This window comes from Corythoichthys intestinalis, chromosome 13 (assembly GCF_030265065.1).
Source record: "Corythoichthys intestinalis isolate RoL2023-P3 chromosome 13, ASM3026506v1, whole genome shotgun sequence".
Classification (NCBI taxonomy): domain Eukaryota; kingdom Metazoa; phylum Chordata; class Actinopteri; order Syngnathiformes; family Syngnathidae; genus Corythoichthys; species Corythoichthys intestinalis.
In genome coordinates, this window is record NC_080407.1 from 40,357,764 (window position 1) to 40,378,003 (window position 20,240).

The 20,240-nt window shown below is 40.2% G+C and overlaps 1 protein-coding gene across 2 annotated transcripts; it reads right to left on the reverse strand.

Annotated features, from left to right (window-relative positions):
• Positions 1 to 8,202: 8,202 nt before the first annotated feature.
• On the reverse strand, positions 8,203 to 19,950 carry LOC130928947 (zinc finger protein OZF-like). 2 transcript variants are annotated; one of them, XM_057855785.1, is made up of 3 exons: positions 19,574 to 19,950; positions 17,959 to 18,075; positions 8,203 to 10,445 (listed from the first exon to the last, which is right to left on the reverse strand). In XM_057855785.1, the coding sequence occupies exons 1-3, from the start codon at positions 19,707 to 19,709 to the stop codon at positions 9,037 to 9,039; spliced, it is 1,662 nt and encodes a 553-aa protein (XP_057711768.1). In that variant the 5' UTR covers positions 19,710 to 19,950; the 3' UTR covers positions 8,203 to 9,036. The 2 variants fall into 2 exon arrangements, with proteins under 2 accessions (XP_057711768.1, XP_057711769.1); XM_057855786.1 differs by lacking the exons at positions 17,959 to 18,075; positions 19,574 to 19,950 and adding an exon at positions 13,894 to 14,895.
• Between the last annotated feature and the right edge of the window lie 290 nt (positions 19,951 to 20,240).

Here is a 20,240-nt window from a genome sequence, read left to right on the forward strand (position 1 = left end):
TGGTGATAAACAACAAAAAAAGGGCTAGACTGGTGAGAAATAAAAAACGTTCAATCAACTCTGCCAACCTGTTAAGCATAGTATGTCATTCCCAAAACTCACCAGTGAATCCAGTCTGGCATCTCCAATTGGGTCTGCTAAATATTAGATCTTTAGCTGGCAAATCTTTCTTAATTAATGATTTTATCAGCAAACATAACCTTGACATGTTGTTCCTAACAGAAACTTGGTTAGATCAAGATAAGAGTTCGACAGTTCTGATTGAGGCAACCCCCACAAACTTCAATTCCTTTAGTGCGCCAAGAACCCATAAGAAAGGAGGTGGGGTTGCCAGTCTAATCAGGGACAGTTTTCAATGCACGAATATTTCATGTGGTCAGTTTGATTCCTTTGAATATATTGTCATTCAGCTAAAAAGCCCTTGCAGAGCTGCCTTGGTAACAATTTACAGACCACCGAAGTATAACACAATGTTTTTTGATGAGCTTACCAAAATACTGTCTTCCGTCTGCATGGACTTTGATTGTGTTGTTTTAGTGGGTGACTTTAACATTCATGTTGATAATCCTGAAGAAGGATGTGCTAGAGAGCTTTTAAATATTTTGGATACATTTGGTTTATCTCAGCATGTCACAGTTCCAACACATAACAGAGGGCACATACTGGACTTAATAATATCCAAAGGTCTTAACATCTCTGAGGTCACAGTGAATGATGTTGCTCTGTCTGATAACTACTGCATTATGTTTAAAATGACCACCCCTGTCTATCCTCTGAAAAGGGAAACAGAGGTGATTAGGAAGCGTTACATAAGTGATAACACATGTGCGTTATTCACACAGGCCTATGCCTCATCATTAACCCCTACAATAGCTCCAGTGGAAGAACTTGTAAATAGTTTCAGTTCGAGTGTGATGACTGTAATGGACACTATTGCCCCGATTAAGACAAAAACTTTGTCAAGAAAGAAGAGGTCACCCTGGAGAAATGCCATACTAGCTATAAAACAAAAGCAAGTTTGTAGACGAGCAGAACGCAGATGGCGAAAAAACAAACTCCTAGTTTTTTATGATATCTACAAAGAGAGTCTTCGCAAATACAACCAGGAACTGAAAAATGCTAGACAGTCATATTTTTCAGAGATCATTAGCAGAAACACCAACAATACTCGCACACTATTTTCTGTTGTTGACAAACTGACAAACCCACAAGCATCAATACCTCAGGAATTGGCATCTGAGGTGTCCTGTAATAATTTCGCAGCATTCTTTACACACAAAGTACTAAAGATTAGACAGACTGTGTGCAACTCCGGATTAACAAATGTTACACTAAACGCCTCCCAAAATGTCCCCCACGTCAATCTTAGACAGTTTAGCCTCCTGGACTATGCCACTTTAACAGAAATTGTGTCGAAATTAAAGCCCACAACATGCTACCTTGACATCCTTCCTTCAAACTTTTTCAAAACTGTTTTTCATTGCATAGCCCCAGACATACTTCAGATTATAAATACTTCCCTCCAAACAGGAGAGTTTCCTCAGACTTTAAAAACTGCAGTAATAAAACCTCTCCTAAAAAAAACTAATCTGGATGCCTCAACCATTAGTAATTACAGGCCAATATCAAATCTGACATTCCTGGGGAAAATTATCGAAAGGGTTGTGTTTGAACAGATCCAGACTTTTATGATGCAAAACAATCTTTTTAACTCATTTCAGTCTGGATTTCGGCCACAACACAGCACCGAGACCGTGCTTATCAAAGTCCTAAATGATATTCGTCGGAATACCGATGCAGGCAAATCATCTGTTCTGCTACTATTGGATCTCAGCGCCGCATTTGACACGGTTGATCACAACATACTACTCAGCAGATTGGAACAGTGGGTAGGGCTTACTGACACTATTCTTCAGTGGTTCACATCCTATTTACATGATAGAGATTTCTTTGTGTCAATTGGAAACTATCAGTCAGAACGAACCAAATTCACGTGTGGAGTCCCTCAAGGGTCAATTCTTGGACCACTCTTATTTAACATCTATATGCTTCTGTTAGCTCAGATAATGGAACAGTATGACATCTCCTATCACGCCTATGCAGATGACACACAACTGTACATTTCTGTGTCCCCACATGATTATAGTCCCTTAGTCTCCCTGAGTAAATGCATTCATCAAATCAATGAATGGATGTGCCAGAATTTTCTCCAGTTAAATGTGGAGAAGACAGAGGTGATCATTTTTGGGCCAAAAAAGGAAAGGTCAAAGATAAGCAGCCAACTTAGCACAATGTCCCTTACAGCTACAAATCAACTCAGAAACCTTGGCGTAATTATTGACTCAGACCTAAAATTTGATAGCCATCTAAAGTCCGTCACTAAATCCGCTTATTACCACCTAAAAAATATAACCAGAATTAAGGGGCTTCTGACTCAACAAGACATGGAAAAACTTATGCATGCATTCATTTTCAGTAGATTGGACTACTGCAACGGTATATTTACAGGTCTTGATAAAAAATCAGTCAGGAAGCTGCAGCTAGTACAGAATGCAGCAGCCAGAGTCATCACAAATACAAGGAAGCTGGACCACATTACACCGGTTTTGAAATCGCTACACTGGCTTCCAGTGAGTCAAAGGATAGACTATAAAATACTACTGCTCGTCTACAAAACACTTAATGGCCTTGGACCAAAATACATGCTTGACTTGTTAGATTCCTATGAGACATCTAGACCCCTAAGGTCGTCTGGAACGGGTCTTCTGCATGTTCCAAGAACAAGAACCAAGCAGGGTGAGGCAGCATTTAGTTATTATGCTCCTCACCTCTGGAACAAGTTACCCGAACGTCTGAAGTATGCTCAAACTGTTAGCTCCTTTAAATCAGGGCTAAAAACGCTTTTGTTTGGCACTGCATATCCATAACTGTCTATATATTTCAACCTACCTGCCTTCTATTCCTCTTGTGCTTATCTCCATTGCTGGTTTCAATGATTATTATTAGTAGTAGTTTTTGCTTTATTTTTATTGTTGTTTTATTTTTATTTATTTATTTTTATTCTGTGATTAAATGCGATCTTTTGTCTTGGTTTTTACGTTGTGTTGATTTAAATGTGATTTTTATGGTCTTCATGTGATGTAAAGCACTTTGAATTGCCTTGTGTTGAATTGTGCTATATAAATAAATTTGCCTTGCCTTGCCTAAATATCTATATACAGTATGGTGGAAAAATCAGGTGGCTTTAAGTTATGCTGTGAGACCCCCAATTTGGCCAAATTTCAGAATTGTCCTATATGCATATGTGATACGTCACTGGAAATGCTAAAGTCTCTCTTTTCTGGTGGAAGGGGGGTATTTTTCGACACTTGAAAAGTAGTTAAATCACGTAAGTTAAAATAGGACGTTTTTGAGACCTTTGTAATTTTCTTTTAAGTTTCTCACTAAAAAAAGGTTTTGAATACCCATCCTGATACATAATAGATAACAAAAACTTCAAGGAACATTTTGTAACAGAAACTTATTTATTTCTTAAAGATGATTTCGTTGGGTGAAAGGACACCTAGACTTGTATGAAAAAGAGATGTAACCGTTACCTCAGGGCCGTGCCACGCTTCTTTGACAGATACTCAACCATGTCCTTGCCATTGTGGAGTTTTTTTCCCCCCCAGAGTGCATGGCTCTTCTGAGGGCCTGGGCAAAAAACATTTCCAGGGGAATTTTTATGGGTTAAATTCCAATACCTTAATAATTAATTTTTGCATAAATTTTCAATTAAAATTCAAGAATGTGAATGCATTGTTGTACCTTTAATTCATTGAGAAAGATATTTATGTTGTTTTAGTTAAAAGGCTTCCTAGGTTAAAAACATTTAAGTGGATGCATTTCAACTCTTCTGCAGTTATTTCTGCTAGTTGTCCGCTAGATGTCATTGCATGCTTGTTGTACTTTTAATTTTACCAATTCTATCCTGCCCAAAAAATAGCAGTTTTAAAAGAGAGAGAGAGTGATGTTGTGTAATAGACGAACAGAACTGAACGAGAGAAACAGATGAGGGTGCTACATCGCAATCCTGTTGTAAGATTCGCCATTTAAAGTAAATGGAAACCCAAGAACGATATCCGGCCAGCTTTTTCGAAGCTACAGGTACATGTATGATTGCTTTGACTGAGAATACAAGGCTGCTGTAGAAACGTTCTTGTTTTGTGTGAGTCAAGGATCACACTTGAGTTGAACAAACCACCAGTTTATTAATAAAATAATAAACTGCGAATGACAGACATAAGGATACGGTGGCTCATGACTGTCAAACAACATTTAACCAAATGCTCTTTATCCTTTCCCTTTAGTTTACACTTGTTTCAAAAAACAAAATACTGGCTGAATTACAACAAAATATTGCTTTGACCGAACAAATTAAATGTTGCTGTTGACACTTTAGCAATATTATTTCCATAAATTCACATCACCATAAACAAGAATATTTCCTATCAATATAATTTCTCATAATATAACACTATAAGCAGTTTTCATTAATCGAGATAGAACCGCATTTAAAGGTGTTGAGTTGACGGATGCACATTTTTTTTCCCACATATATTTTGGATTCGGCCTCCAAATGTGTTCTGAGCGTTTTATATATTGCAAACTGTCATTTCCTATTCTCGCAGTCGGATATTAATGACGTCACCAGCCACAACAAAGCGTCGCCATATTGAAATGGGGGAAACACGAGTCACAAGCAATTGCTTTGTCATGCATTGTAGTACAAACGCGTTGAACTTTTGTCTTATTTGTGGTCTTTTTTCCCTTCGGAATGACTAAAAGTTGCCGTGTTGCGGGTTGTAACACAAGGAGGAGTTCGGAGCCGCATTTGAAGTTCTTCATTCTTCCTCGTGAGAAGAAAAGGACAAGCAAATGGCTGAAAGCAATCAATCGAGGAACAGTAAAAGAAGACGGTTCCGTGGACCATTGTCTCCAGTGGTAAACTAAATCCAGGCACATTTACGTTTGCAGCTGACATTTATTACTGGTGAGTAAACCTTAATCGATTTTTTTTTTGCCCCAATTAGCTGCTAGGATTCTATAGACTAGGCAGTGGTTATTATTACTGGAACCGACAACTCACAAAGCGTTATTTTTCTTTTGCCGTGAACTGCTCTGATCGGTCAATCGGTATAGACCCCAGTCACCAACGTCACACAATCACATGATCGCTGTATTGTGCCGCCATATTGTCCGTCATTGTGTGTCCCTATTGTCAATGATCTAAAGGGGGGGTTCACTTGCAAATTATGGAAGCCCCAGTGCTTTCAGACGCTGTAAACTCATTGGAGGAGTTGCATAAAAGCCGTTATTTGGAAAAGCTTCGGTCAATCCAGTCGCCAGATCCATATTTGATGCCCAAACTGATGTTTCCTCCCGTCCGGTCTCGTCCAGTGCGTCAGAGCTCGTCCTGAGACCACTAAATTTCCAATCATACTCCAGTTTATGTCACGATGAGGAGTCGGGTACCCAAAATCGGCACCGGCCCGAATATAAACCGACATTTGGTCAGCTGAGCGTCACCGTTGTCACGATTGTAAAATGAAACTTGATCGACAACGGGTCGGTGTGTGCCGAAAAATAGCTACCCCGCGTGAAATGTCCCCCCTGAGGGGAGCGCTTATTTATAACGCTTTATTGACGTGAAAACATCAAATGTTTTCATGGACGCATTACAGTAATGGATTTACGACTGTAAGATCAGTTTTAAATAATTAAATTACACAAAATATTAGTACTGTATTTTAAGTAACAAATCGTTGACTGGGCCACATAACAATCTTTGAACAGAAATGTATTAGTCTACAGGTTTTCACGACCCTATCCCAATGACAATCACACAGGTATGACATTTATTAGTTCAAGCAGAGTAAAATAATACATATTCAGGGTACAACAAAGTCGTTTCCGTGTGGGCGCTCCCATCAAGGGGGGACATTTCACGCAGGGCGGCTATTGTTTGGCACAACACCTGTTGTTGCGCTCACCTTCTTGCTGCGCGACCATGGCGACGAGCTTCGTAGTCTCCTTCTGATGATGTCTGCGATCGTGTTGGCATCATATTGATGTTTTCGCCGCTGTCTGACGGCTTTCAACACAAACACATCATGGACTGAGATGAACAAACCGTGCTGCTTTCGAGATTTGCCCTTTTAACAATGGGCACACAGCAACTACTAAAATGACCGTTTATCTTCTCCGTTACTGCAACCAACCGCCACACATGCCTTCACCATTTTGATTAATCAATGTTAACGACTGTCAGGAAGGTTTTTGGGTTCGTTTACTGTGCGGTGATTCCTTAGACAAGCAGAAAAACACGCAGTAATAGGAGGAATGTACGTAGCGGTAATATGTAAACACGATTAGCTGACGGACAATATGGTGGCACCAGTCAGAGGGGCGGAGTTGTGACGTCACGTGATTGGGGTCTATATTATTGGCCTGGTGGGAATTGGTTATTTTGTTTGTTTTGGTTATTTCGTGACGTGTTCACGGCTAAATAACGCTTGGAGGCGAATTACCGGTTACGGCAGAAATAATCACTCCGTATACACTACCAGTTTTCTTAGTTCCACACAGTACATATTCCACGTAATTGAAAAGGTCAACTTACTGGGTGACTTTATGAGGTAGTTGTAGATGTTTCCGAACTCCACTGCAGGAACCTCCTTTGGATTGTTTATCTAGCTATCAGCTGCGACTTTGTATGGGCAGATTTGCAGGCCAATACACGCTAATTTTAGGTTTGTATCACCTTCTCGTGTCTGTCGGCAGTGACTCGTGATAACAATGTCATGTTTAAGACGTTTTTATGAAAAAAAAAAAAAAAAAGACGCAAAACAGCTGAAATATATAAATTTCAGACGTTTGTCTATGGATGTTTACCTGTGCGTACCCCCATCTCAAAATGGCGACACGTTGCTATGCGATATGACGTCATCGTGACATCACGCCGACTGCAAAAATGGGAATACTCGCTGTGGGCAGCGGCTGGGAAGGAGATGCGCACTTTAGTTGGAAGACTTCCGAAAATCACTGTGCTGAGGCTCTGTAGACATTCATCCTTCGCTGTGTGCATTCTAAATTCCTCCAGTCGGGCTGTGGATATGTAGCTCACAGACATGACATCGAACGCACCTTCTTCTGACACAGCAGGATTGTGAGGGGTTTGTGTGGTTGGGACCCTTGAAATAGTGTCAGGTACATACATATACAGTGTATCACAAAAGTGAGTACACCCCGTGCATTTCTGCAGATATTTAAGTATATCTTTTCATGGAACACTGACAAAATGACACTTTGACACAATGAAAAGTAGTCTGTGTAGCTTATATTATAGTTAATTTATTTTCCCCTCAAAATAACTCAAAATATAGCCATTAATATCTAAACCCCTGGCAACAAAAGTGAGTAATAATTTAAAGTGTATTTGTGTATTATTTAATTTTTGACCTTATTGTAGTCCATACAAAGAATAAGCAGAGGGGGGGGGGGGGGGGGGGTTGTGGGGGGGGATAGGCCACCCCAGTGGCCGAAAAGTGTCATTGCATGTAATTGACTTTCCTATATATATATATTTATATATATATATATAAGTTTTAAAGCAATAAAATTGCTGCAAAAATGAATGAAATGAACAAAAAAAAAATTCGCTCTAATACTCTGTCATAATATATGACTATCAAGAGTAGTAATGGTAATTTAAATGATACATAACTCCCCCACCCAAAAAAAAGCCACAATAATATAATTATTTTATTAATGATTCAGAATTTTTGTAATTTGGGGTCTATTGTTTCAAATATTAACTGTGAAAAGTAGTTTGAAAGAGAGAGAGTATTAAATAGTGCCACTTGAGTTAAATCAGTTGAGCCAATACTTTCGGCAATAGTGTGGATGAAGCTTGAACGATATATCATTTAAACATCGCCATCGCGAAGTGCGCATTTGTGATGGTCCCATCGCAAGGATGTGCGAGTTTTATTTTTCTAATCCAAAAAATTTGGTAAGGCTTTCTGCTCTCAGCACAGCCTCCCTCCCTCTCATAGATGTGTTTCCCAGTCACTGCAGCACTTGCTTATTAAAGTTAACAATGTTGACAGATGGTTGTGTTTGATCTTGCCAGAGAAGCGGACTTCACATGCTCCCCAATGTGTCACCCATCATTTAATTTGTTAAACAGTTGCTGCAAGAAAGCGCTCGCTGGAATTAATGTGTGTGGGTGTGTGTGTGTGGAGACGTTCGAGGCGGCCTGACGTGTTGTCATCGCAATAAACGCCAGAAATGAGAGCCGTTTGTAATTTCTACATGTCACTCCAAGAGTCACAGCCAAGGTAGGTAAACAGAAGCATTTAATAGCCAAGCATTTTTCTACTACTGTATTTAATTCTTGTTTAATAATGAATCGGTGGGACATTCATGTTTAAAACTGATCATAATTAACACATTAGGAGTGCTTAAACACCATATATTCCAAAAAAAAAAAAAAACTTTTTAAAAATCATACTTTGGGGAGAAAATGTGAAAAAAAATGTTTTCTATGTATCTCTTTCCAATGCTAAATCTGAAAAAAAAAAAAAAAATACATTGAACACACCAAAGAAATTGTGTGTGTGTGTGTGGGGGGGCTACTTCGCACTTTTAAACTTATCACGGCTGGTTCTGGTCCCAATTAAACGCGAAAAATGAGGGATCACTGTACACTGCCTTCTCGGTGAGTCATCCAAAGTCTTTCCAAACAGCTGTTCGAGTCATCTAGTAAACATTTCTTTGAAAAAATGTTTTTTTTTTAAATATCGCAATATATCGCAAACCCCCCAAAAATCGCAACAATAGTTTTTTCCAATATCGTTCAGGCCTAGGATTGGACAAAGCACATGTAAGGCACCAAAAGTGCCAATCTTCAACAGGATTTGAGGAAGCGCAACAGAATACAATCGTCCTGCATGCACAATCTGATGAAGGCAGCATGTATGACAGGCAAAACAGTCATTGGCCAATGCTACTCACACCATCACACACGTGTCTCTTAATTCGAGCCTTCCGAGTGAATCCTTTACCACAAACTGAGCAGGAAAAAGGTTTTTCACCAGTGTGGGATCTTGTGTGTGTTTTCAAGTGTTGCTTTTGAGCGAATGTTTGACCACAAACTGAGCAGGAAAAAGGTTTTTCGCCAGTATGGGTTCTTGCATGGATTTTCAGGTAGTGCTTTCGAGTGAATACTCGACCACAAACTGAGCAGGAAAAAGGGTTTTCCCCAGTATGGGTTCTTGTGTGTACTTTTAAGTGGTGAATTTGAGTGAATCCTTGACCACAAACTGGGCAGGAAAAAGGTTTTTCACCAGTGTGGGTTCTTGTGTGTATTTTCAAGTGTTGCTTTTGAGCGAATCTTTGACCACAAACTGGGCAGGAAAAGGGTTTTTCTCCTGTGTGGGTTCTTGTGTGTTTGTTTAAGGCGCTCTTGTGACTGAATCTTTGGCCACAAACTGAGCAGGAAAAAGGTTTTTCGCCAGTGTGGGTTCTTGAGTGTATGTTTAAGGTGCTCTTGTGATGGAATTCTTTACCACAAACTGAGCAGGAAAAAGCTTTTTCGCCATTATGGGTTTTTGCGTGCATTTGCAAGTTGTTCTTTTGACAAAATCTTTGACCACAAACTGAGCAGGAAAAAGGTTTTTCTCCCGTGTGTGTTATTGTGTGTAAGTTCAAGTGTATCTTTTGAGCGAATCCTTGACCACAAACTCGGCAGGAAAAAGGTTTTTCACCAGTGTGTGTTCTTGTGTGTAAGTTCAAGTGTTGCTTTTGAGTGAATCCTTGACCACAAACTGAGCAGGAAAAAGGTTTTTCTCTAGTGTGGGTTCTTTCGTGTATTTTTAAAGTGTATTTGCGAGTGAATCTTTGACCACAAACAGAGCAGGAAAAAGGTTTTTCGCCAGTGTGGGTACTCATATGCCTATGGCAACGATAGTTATTAGCAAAGGTTTTCCCACACTGAGAGCATATGCTGAGTTTGTCGTCACGGTGAGATTTCTTATGACCATCATCATTGTAAGGCGAGTGTGACGTGGCGCCATTTCTGTCTGATGGAGCGATAAAAATGTCTGCTTGCAATCCTTCTGTTGAGCTGCTGCTGCTGTCGGATGGTGGCTCCGCCCCTCTGCTGGCCTCACTCGGACCATCTTCAGTCTTCGAGGGCTCACAAGTCGAGCTGCCGATACCTTCCTCCTCTTTAACACATGGCAGCTCGTCTTCCTCCTTTTTGATTGGAACTAGCTCTTCTCTCTCCTTCTGTTGACAGGGCGCTGGCTCCTCCTCCTCTTTGATTTGGGGGAGTTTAACATCCTCTTTCATGCCAGGAGATTCTGGCTCCTGCCGCTCGGCACCAAAATATTTTCTGAAAGCTGCAAGACACAAGTAAACCATTTAAATGTTTTATGGACCAACACCACATCATCAGCCAGTCATTCCTTTCGGCAAAACCTTGAGTCAATGCGTCCTGCAGTTTTAAAAAGTATTCACCAAAAAATGATAAAAAAAAAAGTGGGAAAAAAATATGCAGTTTTATTTTGGGGCGCAAGAGACGTTATTACGCATCGAGCTGCGATTAAAAATTCCGCGCCAAACACTATTTGCCAAAAATAGCTAAAAATGCCATTTCGGTGTAAATGTTTTTAAGACCGAAGGTTTACTATTGAATCATGTAAAGAACTTAGTCCCTCTTGTGATGACGTCATTAAAACACGGCGAGAAGCAACATGCTGGCTGACGCAGTCTTGCAAAAACGTCTGGCTCAAAGCCAACATTTTGGATGTATTTTGAGATATCAAAGAAAGATGCTCGGATAGCCATCTGTAAAATCTTTTCCACTGAAGTGTCTCGATGGTGTACAATGCCTAAGAATTTTTCCACCGCAGGTTTAATCAGCCACTTGCCCTACAAACATCCAGAAGAATACGACAAGTATAAGAAACAATCGCAGAAACAATATAAAAGTCACTCTCAGCCAGTGTTTTTTTTGGCAGCCATTTTCATCTTTGTCTTTAGTACGAAAACACTTATTTTGAAATGACTAAAATATGACTAAGACTAATGTGTTTGTCTTCGTCTTGTTTTAGTCAACGAAAACGTTTTAGTGGACAATTCTCAATACGTTTTTGTCTATAAACTTCACAGGTCCATGAATAAATAAATAAATACATGCATAAATATAAAGGTTTCCAACAATTTTGAATGAACATTGATAGACGAGCACATAATTGTAGTCTACGAGGACATCACCATTTTCATGATGATATTAAATGATAGTTTAATATTTTTAAATCATATCAATAACTTAAAAAACAGTTCACTACATTTGCAAAAATATATTATCCCATTTACCTTGCCTTCTAAACTTGAAGTGGATAAAAACTCTTAAATTAAAACGGTTGACAGCTAGCGCTTATATAGCAGCATACTGTGGCAATAAAGTCCTCCAAGTGCCAGTTGAAAACGGCTAATCAACGCTAGTATCGCGTTCTCTTGTCGTGGCAAATAATGGATGCCCATCCATTTAAAATTGTTCTTTTGTAGCAACATATTTTATCAGATGGAGCCATATTCATCTATAAAAGTTTTGAGTAAGTCTGATGAGCTTCTGGCAAGCTTTATCGATGCTAATGTAGCAGCTGAGAGATATGTTATGGTAAAATTTGGAAAGCTAGTCTTTTAAAATACAGTCCCCTCCATAATTATTGGCACCCCTGGTTAAGATGTGTTTTTTAGCTTCTAATATTTTTTTTATTCAAATAATATGGAAAACAAAAAGAGAAAAATCCAACCTTCAATACAAGTGCATTTATTCAGTGGTGGAAAAAATCCCACATAAAGAAATAATTATTTGACATCAAATAATGTGTGTCACAATTATTAGCACCCCTGGTGTTAATACTTTGTACAACCCCCTTTTGCCAACAAAACAAGGTCTGGGGACTGAGATGGCCATGGGAGGAGCTTGATTTTGTGTCTGGTGAACCATTTCTGTGTAGATTTGGCCATATATTTAGGGTCACCCCACCCCCATACTGACCCACCCCCATACTTCACAGTGGGTATGAGGTGCTTTTCAGCATACGCATCTTTCGTAGCACGCCAGACCCACTTAGAGTGTTTGTTGCCAAAAAGCTCAATCTTGGACTCATCTGACCAGAGCACGTGGTGCCAGGCCTAGCACCGTGTGCTTTGGTCAGATGAGACCAAGATTGAGCTTTTTGGCAAAAAACACTAAGTGGGTCTTATGCGCATGCTGAAAAGCACCTCACACCCACTGTGAAGTATTGGGGTGGGTCAGTGATGCTGTGGGGCTGTTTCGCTTCCAAAGGCCCTGGAAACCTTGTTAGGGTGCATGGCATCATGAATGCTTTGAAATACCAGGACATTTTTAATCAAAATCTGTTGCCCTCTCCCCGAAAGCTGAAGATGGGTTGTCACTGGGTCTTTCAGCAAGACAATGACCCTAAACATATGGCCAAATCGACACAGAAATGGTTCACCAGACAAAATCAAGCTCCTCCCATGGCCATTTCAGTCCCCAGACCTTGTTTTGTTGGCAAAAGGGGGTTGTACAAAGTATTAACACCAGGGGTGCTAATAATTGTGACACACATTATTTGATGTCAAATAATTATTTCTTGATGTGGGATTTTTTCCCCACTGAAAAAAATGCACTTGTACTGAAGGTTGGATTTTTCTCTTTTTTTCCATTAAGGTCCCATATTATTTGAATTAAAAAAAATATTAGAGGCTAAAAAACACATCTTAACCAAGGGTGCCAATAATTATGGAGGGCACTGTATGACTAATAGTTTTTTTTTTAATTAAAAAAAATATGAAGCTCGTTTGTAAAACAAAAAAATAAAATAAATAAAATTTGTGACGCTAGGGTTAGAAAATTCAGTAGGAGCACGTCAGGCTACGGCACAGGGTCGTAAATCGGGTCTTCCTTGACGGCGCAGGTCTGACGCGGAAGCATAACTTGGCCTTTAGACGAAATAACTAAGAACAACCACTTCCGGTATTCATCAATGAGTTTCTTACAATGATCTGCTGGAATTTTTGTCCATTCTTCTTTGGCCAACTGCTCCAGGTCTCTGAGATTTGAAGGGTGCCATTTTCAGATCTCTCCACAGGTGTTCTATGGGATTAAGGTCAGGACTCATTGCTGGCCACTTTAGAAGTGTCCAATGCTTTCTCACAAACCATATTCTAGTGCTTTTTGAAGTGTATTTTGGGTCATTGTCCGGCTGGAAGACCCATGACGTCTGAGTGAGACCCAGCTTTCTCACACTGGGCCCTACATTATGCTGGTAGTCTTCAGACGTCATAATGCCATGTACACGTCAAGCAGTCCAGTGCCAGAGCAAAGTAACCCCAAAACGTCAGGGAACCTCCGGCATGTTTGACTGTGGGGACCGTGTTCTTTTCTTTGAAGGCCTTGTTTTTTTCCTGTAAACCCTAGATTGATGCCTTTTCCCCAAAAGGTCCCATTTTGTCTCATCTGACCAGAGAACATTCTTCCAAAATGTTTTTGGCTTTCTCAGGTAAGTTTTGGCAAACTCCAGCCCGGCTTTTTTATGTCTCTAGGTCAGAAGTGGGGTCTTCCTGGGTATCCTACCATAGATTCGCTTTTCATACAGACGCCGAAGGATAGTATGGGTTGACACTGTTGTACCCTCGGACTGCGGGACAGCTTGAACTTGTTTGGATGTTAGTCAAGGTTCTCTATCTACCGTCCGCACAATCTTTCGTTGAAATCTCTCGTCAATTTTTCTTTTCCTTCCACATCTATAAAGGTTAGCCACAGTGCCTTACACTTATTGATGACATTGCAAACAGTAGACACAGGAACATTCAGGTCTTTGCTTGTAGCCTTGACATAGCCCATGCTTCCTCACAGTTCTTTGGTCTTCTTTTCTCCATGCTCAATGTGGTACACACAAGGACACAGGACAGAGGCAGAGTCAACTTGAATCCATTTTACCTGGCTGCAAGATTGATTCAGTTATTGCCACCACCTGGTATTTACCACAAGTAAGTAACAGGTGCTGTTAATTACACAAATTAAAGAGGCATCACATGATTTTTCAAAGGGTGCCAATACTTTTGTCCAGCCCATTTTTGGAGTTGTGTGTAAAATGATAATAGTTTATTTTTTCCCATTCTCTTTTGTGTTTTTTAATTGCAAGCAAAATAAATGAAGATAGCAATCATTTTCTGGTAGAATTTGAGCATTAGCTGACAGAATTGCAGGGGTGCCAATACTTTTGGCCAGCAGTGTATGTTCACTGTACAAGTGTCTGTGCACAAGGCAGGAGCCTAAAATAAAACTTGTTCTGAATCCAACAGAAAGTGGAGTCATCATTGGAGCTAACAAGGATATCCCTATAATAATCTGACACAAAAGAAGTGCTGTCAAGGACGCGCTATCGCCATTATGCATTATGGCATTGTAAACAATGGAGGTAAATAATAAAAGACGCGACTTTCCCCACTCCTCTTTTTACAACTGAAAGAGCTTATAAATTTTATGCTCGAATATGTCTGCAGAAAAGATCGAACAGCGCCGAAAAATGATAAGCTTTCAGTTCAGAGGTGACCCGCGCGGACGATGACGTCACACAGGAGGCTGCTCCTTTTTGCGCAGGCGTCCCTTGCAGGAGCGTGGTGTTTATAAATGCACCTTAAACATAGTGTGGAAAGGTAGAAAAATATTGTCTGAATTACAAAATTTATCCGTTTTAGTGTAGAAGTAGTCTGAAACACATTTCTGTATTTATGAGAAAGTACCATACAGTGGGGCAAATAAGTATTTAGTCAACCACCAATTGTGCAAGTTCTCCTACTTGAAAAGATTAGAGAGGCTTGTAATTGTCAACATGGGTAAACCTCAACCATTGAAATTAGAGTGGAAAATAAGTATTTGGTCACCTACAAACAAGCAAAATTTCTGGCTGTCAAAGAGGTCTAACTTCTTCTAACGAGGTCTAACGAGGCTCCACTCGTTACCTGTATTAATGGCACCTCTTTTAATTTATTATCGGTATAAAAGACACCTGTCCACAACCTCAGTCAGTCACACTCCCAACTCCACTATGGCTAAGACCAAAGAGCTGTCGAAGGACACCAGAGACAAAATTGTAGACCTGCTCCAGGCTAGGAAGACTGAATCTGCTATAGGTAAACCGCTTGGTGTTTGGTGTAAAGAAATCAAATGTGGGAGCTATTATTAGAAAATGGAAGACATACAAGACCACTGATAATCTTCCTCGATCTGGGGCTCCATGCAAGATCTCACCCCGTGGCGTCAAAATGATAACAAGAACGGTGAGCAAAAATCCAAGAACGACACAGGGGGACCTAGTGAATGAACTACAGAGAGCTGGGACCACAGTAACAAAGGCTACTATTTATTTATTTATTTATATTTATTTTCCCTTCAGGCATGACAAACAAACGTACAGCATTTATATGTGTTTACAATTAATTCAACCCGAAAAGAAAAGGGCTGACGGGAGAAGCCGAAGCTTCTATCAGTAACACAATGCGCCGCCAGGGACTCAAATCCTGCACTGCCAGATGTGTCCCCCTGCTGAAGAAAGTACACGTCCAGGCCCGTCTGCAGTTCGCTAAAGAGCATTTGGATGATCCAAAAGAGGACTGTTCAGATGAAACCAAATTAGAACTTTTTGGTAGAAACACAGGTTCTCGTGTTTGGAGGAGAAAGAATACTGAATTGCATCCCAAGAACACCATGCCCACTGTGAAGCATGGGGGTGGAAACATCATGCTTTGGGGCTGTTTTTCCGCAAAGAGATCCGGACGTCTGATCTGTGTAAAGGAAAGAATGAATGGGGCCATGTATCGAGAGATATTGAGTGAAAATCTCCTTCCATAAGCAAGGGTATTGAAGATGAAACGTGGCTAGGTCTTTCAGTATGACAATGATCCCAAATACACAGCCAAGGCAACATAGGAGTGGCTTTGTAAAAAGCATTTCAAGGTCCTGAAGTGGCCTACCCAGTCTCCAGATCTCAACCCCATAGAAAATCTGTGGAGGGACTGGAAAGTCTGTTTTGCCCAACGACAGCCCCAAAACATCACTGCTCTAGAGGAGATCTGCACGGAGGAATGGGCCAAAATACCAGCAACAGTGTGTGAAAAGCTTGTGAAGAGTGACAGAAAACGTTTGGCCTCCGTTATTGCCAACAAAGGGTACATAACAAAGTATATACCCTACCCACCGACGTCACAAAACCACGTGCTCGCTGTGTGGTTCCGCCCACTTGTCCGTCATTTTGTCTCTGTATTAGCATTGTTTTCAATTGATCGAGGAATTTAAAATGCATTTCATGGAAGACCCGGTGCTTTCTGATGCCGTAAACTCACTGGATGTGTTGCATAAAAGGCGTTATGTGGAAAAGCTTCGTTCTATACAGTCGCCAGATCCATATTTGATACCCAAATCGATGTTTTTCGACCCACTGTCTTCGCCCTGTCTGCCTGACATCTGCTACGCTGATATTTACAATTATCTTGTCCACACAAAATCAGCCTATTCCCACGAAAATTTGAAAAACTTCAAGAGCTTGGAGGCTTATAAATACTTCATTGCTGGTTGGGTGAAACAGGTCCTCGTTCGGCAGGAATCTATCTTGTGCTTGGAAAGGTGAGTTACGAAATTTTCAATTCAAAATCTTTTGTTATTGCTAACATCCACTGTCAAGTCTAATGTATTTCATGTCGTTTGTCAATGGAGTTAAGGCTTTTAATGTTTATATGGTTTAGCGATAGCACTCTCACTACATACATACGTGTATGTTGTCGGCGATTAGCCTAGCAATGATCTTAATTGTGGTTATTTGTCAGCCCCGTAGACGAGGCCAGTTTCTTTCACTTGGTACCAGCTAAATATTATTCAAAAAATAACGATGGTGGAAGAAAGGGAAGTCACAAACATCTTGAATTTGAAACTATGTCGTACTACGTCGTATGTTGTCGGCGATTAGCCTTGCAATGATCTTAATTGTGGTTATTTGTCAGCCCCGTAGACGAGGCCAGTTTCTTTCACTTGGTACCAGCTAAATATTATTAAAAAAATAACGATGGTGGAAGAAAGGGAAGTCACAAACATCTTGAATTTGAAACTATGTCGTACTACGTCGTATGTTGTCGGCGATTAGCCTCGCAATGATCTTAATTGTGGTTATTTGTCAGCCCAAAACTCTCTAAGTATATCTTAAATGCATCTTACCGGATATAAAATGACTACTACATAGTCTGTGGTGATTTTTTGGTGCCCAGTTTTCCCGTCGAATTGCAGCCGTCCATTTCGCTCTCCTCTTTGGATCCCTCGGAATACGGTAAAACTTCAAGTCTCTCCTTCCATCTTCTCTGTTAGTGCAACCAACAGCCACACACGCCTTCACCATTTTGATTATTAATATTAAGGAGCAGAAAAACACGCCGTAAATAGGAGAAATGTACGTAGGCGTAACAGGTTAACACTGTTTTTTTCACTGTTCACGGACAAGTGGGCGGTACCATTCAGGAGAGCGGAGTTGTGACGTCACGTGGGTAGGGTCTATTGAGTTGAACTTTTGGTATTGACCAAATACTTATTTTCAACCATGATTTGCAAATAAATTCTTTAAAAAAAATAAAACAATGTGATTTTCAGTTTTTTTCCCCCCACATTCTGTCTCTTATGGTTGAGGTTTACCCATTTTGACAATTACAGGCCTCTCTAATATTTTCAAGTGGGAGAATTTGCACAATTAGTGGTGGACTAAAGACTTATTTGCCCCACTGTATTTGATTTCTGCCTCATTAGAAAAAAAAAAAGGGGGGGGGGGGTTGGGGAGCACCGCTTGGGATGACCTTTAATGGGTACGAAGTCCTCCTCTTCCTTGATGTATGGTGACTTTCCCTCTTCCTCCTCTCTGATGCATGCAGACACCTGGTGCTCAGGACGATCAGCTTGGCTGACATATAGCTCTGCAAGACCAAGACCACAAACACATGGGTCAAATCTTATTTCTTTATTTGCAAACAACGGCGGTGTCCAGCGCAGCTCAGGCGTACGATCGTCCTAAAATCAACACAACAACGGAGGCGCTGTCCAGTGCGGCTCTGGCGCGCGATCGTCCCAAAACATCAAAACTATTTCACTCGAAACAAAGTCAAGCAAAGAATCACATGCATGATTTGCAAGTTCAGCTTTGCTTGGCATGGAAGCAGACTGCGTATGGAGTTGGAATTATGCCAAAATAAAAGAGAAAAATGTGGTTTGCACATGTAAAGTGTCATTGAAAAAAGAAGAAGAAGATGTGGTTTGCAAATAAAAACAATACTTCAAAAGAATTAAGTGTAGTTTGCAAGTGGAATGTGTGATTCTTAAAAGAAAAAAAGTGTGGTTCGCAGATTAAAAGCAATCATTCATCAAAGAATGAGTTTTGTTTTGCTTCCAGATTGATTTTTAATTGCTTGCAGATTGAACTGCTTTCTCTTGCTATTCAATATAGGTGTGTGAAATTTCCGATTAATCGCGATTCAGTCGTGGAATATACGAGAACGATTCACAAAATCCAGATTCCGATTATTTAATTATGCCAAGTAAAGCGAAACTAAAACACAGTCCCCTGGACCCTATGGGGAACGGACCAAGAGTACACTTTATTGTGGTCACAATAACAAAGAAAAACAATAACAAAATAACAGCGGGCTTCCGTGAATGCGACCGCGATCTCGCTTCCCTCTACGTCACAGCTCTTCCTCCGATCGTCTCTTAAGGGGGCCTCGCAGAATTACGGACATTACAATACATAATGAATAGGTTGCCGCTGAACCCTTCACACTAGGCTGCTGCTAGTTTGAAACGGCCTTAATTTTTTTTTTTTTTTTTTAAAACATCACTTTTGCATGGTGTGGCGGCTTTTATTTTGGTGTGGCGGTGCGCCACAATAATTAATATGTACGGGAAACCCTGTAATATTAATTACATCTACGTTCATATGTAAACACACACACGCCTATCATATGAAAGTGAGACAATGCGTGTACAGTACGTATTTATACATTATTTTATGACCAACATTTATATTACATTTGTATTTTATAATTTCAGATTATTCTTTCATGTTCTAATGATAACATACGCATTTATAGGCCTTTAGATACACTTACTGATATATGTCCACCCCAAAAAATATATTTAAAATTGGGGGCCGGGGTGACATTATTTTGCGGTTTTTTACCATTAACAGCGATAAGTGGTATCATGGGAAAGGGGGGGATCAATATAAATAATGTGTATATACATATATATATATATATATACACACACACCCCTTCCCACACACACACACACCAGTTAACTATTTAAAATGCGATTAAAAATTTGAATGCCTTGACTTTTAACATGAAAAATGAATTCTCATCACCGGGATCTGTCTTCTGTCATGTACAGTATACGCATCATCGAACATGAACCGACCTTCTCGTCTGTGAAGAACAACCCTTGCGTGCATTTTATTGCACACAGTCGTTGGTTGGTGACATGGGGTCTCCTCTTTTACTTCACAAAGTTCCTCCTGGAACTTGACTGCAGCCGGTGTCGTTGTCGCGGACATTTTCCTGACTTGATTTCTGAACGCTTGACAACGTTTCTTGCAGCTTTGTTAGCAGTTGCTCAGCTAGGCTAGGCTAAAGTAGGTTGCAAAACTTCAATGAGTGGTAAGACTCGAAAACTGATGTTTGAGTCCGTTATGTGGCTAATGCTGGACACGTCGTCGAGGCTTCGGTTTAGTTTAGTGACTGAAATCGAGGGGAAAAAAAGCCACAGACAAAGAAAAATATGTTCCTAAACCAGCCTTATCTTTTCCGACCAGGATTGCATGATGGGAAAGACAGTCTCCAGCCCTATCACACCGTAAAACCCGCCTAGTTCGAAAATAAAAAACCAAAACAGCCCAAATTACAACTTTCCTTTCAAGATAAAAATGTTTCTCTTATACAGATCAATCTATATTTTGAATTATTCGAAAAAAATAATATATAAAAAAAATAGCGTTTTCATTTCGCCTATAAGGATCCTGGGAAGTGTAGTTCTTCAAAGAAATCATTCAGTGCGGTCAGCACCGCCCTCTGGCGGTCAGCAGGGA

Bases quoted from the DNA above. Each gene is read 5' to 3' on its own strand.
- LOC130928947 (XM_057855785.1), bottom strand. From the start codon at position 19,709: ATGTCCGCGACAACGACACCGGCTGCAGTCAAGTTCCAGGAGGAACTT. The intron at 18,076-19,573 runs GTCGGTTCATGT...TTGGTCTTGCAG, and splicing joins TGTTCTTCACAGACGAGAAG to AGCTATATGTCAGCCAAGCT. The intron at 10,446-17,958 runs GTCATCCCAAGC...TGTGTCTTGCAG, and splicing joins GGACTTCGTACCCATTAAAG to CTTTCAGAAAATATTTTGGT.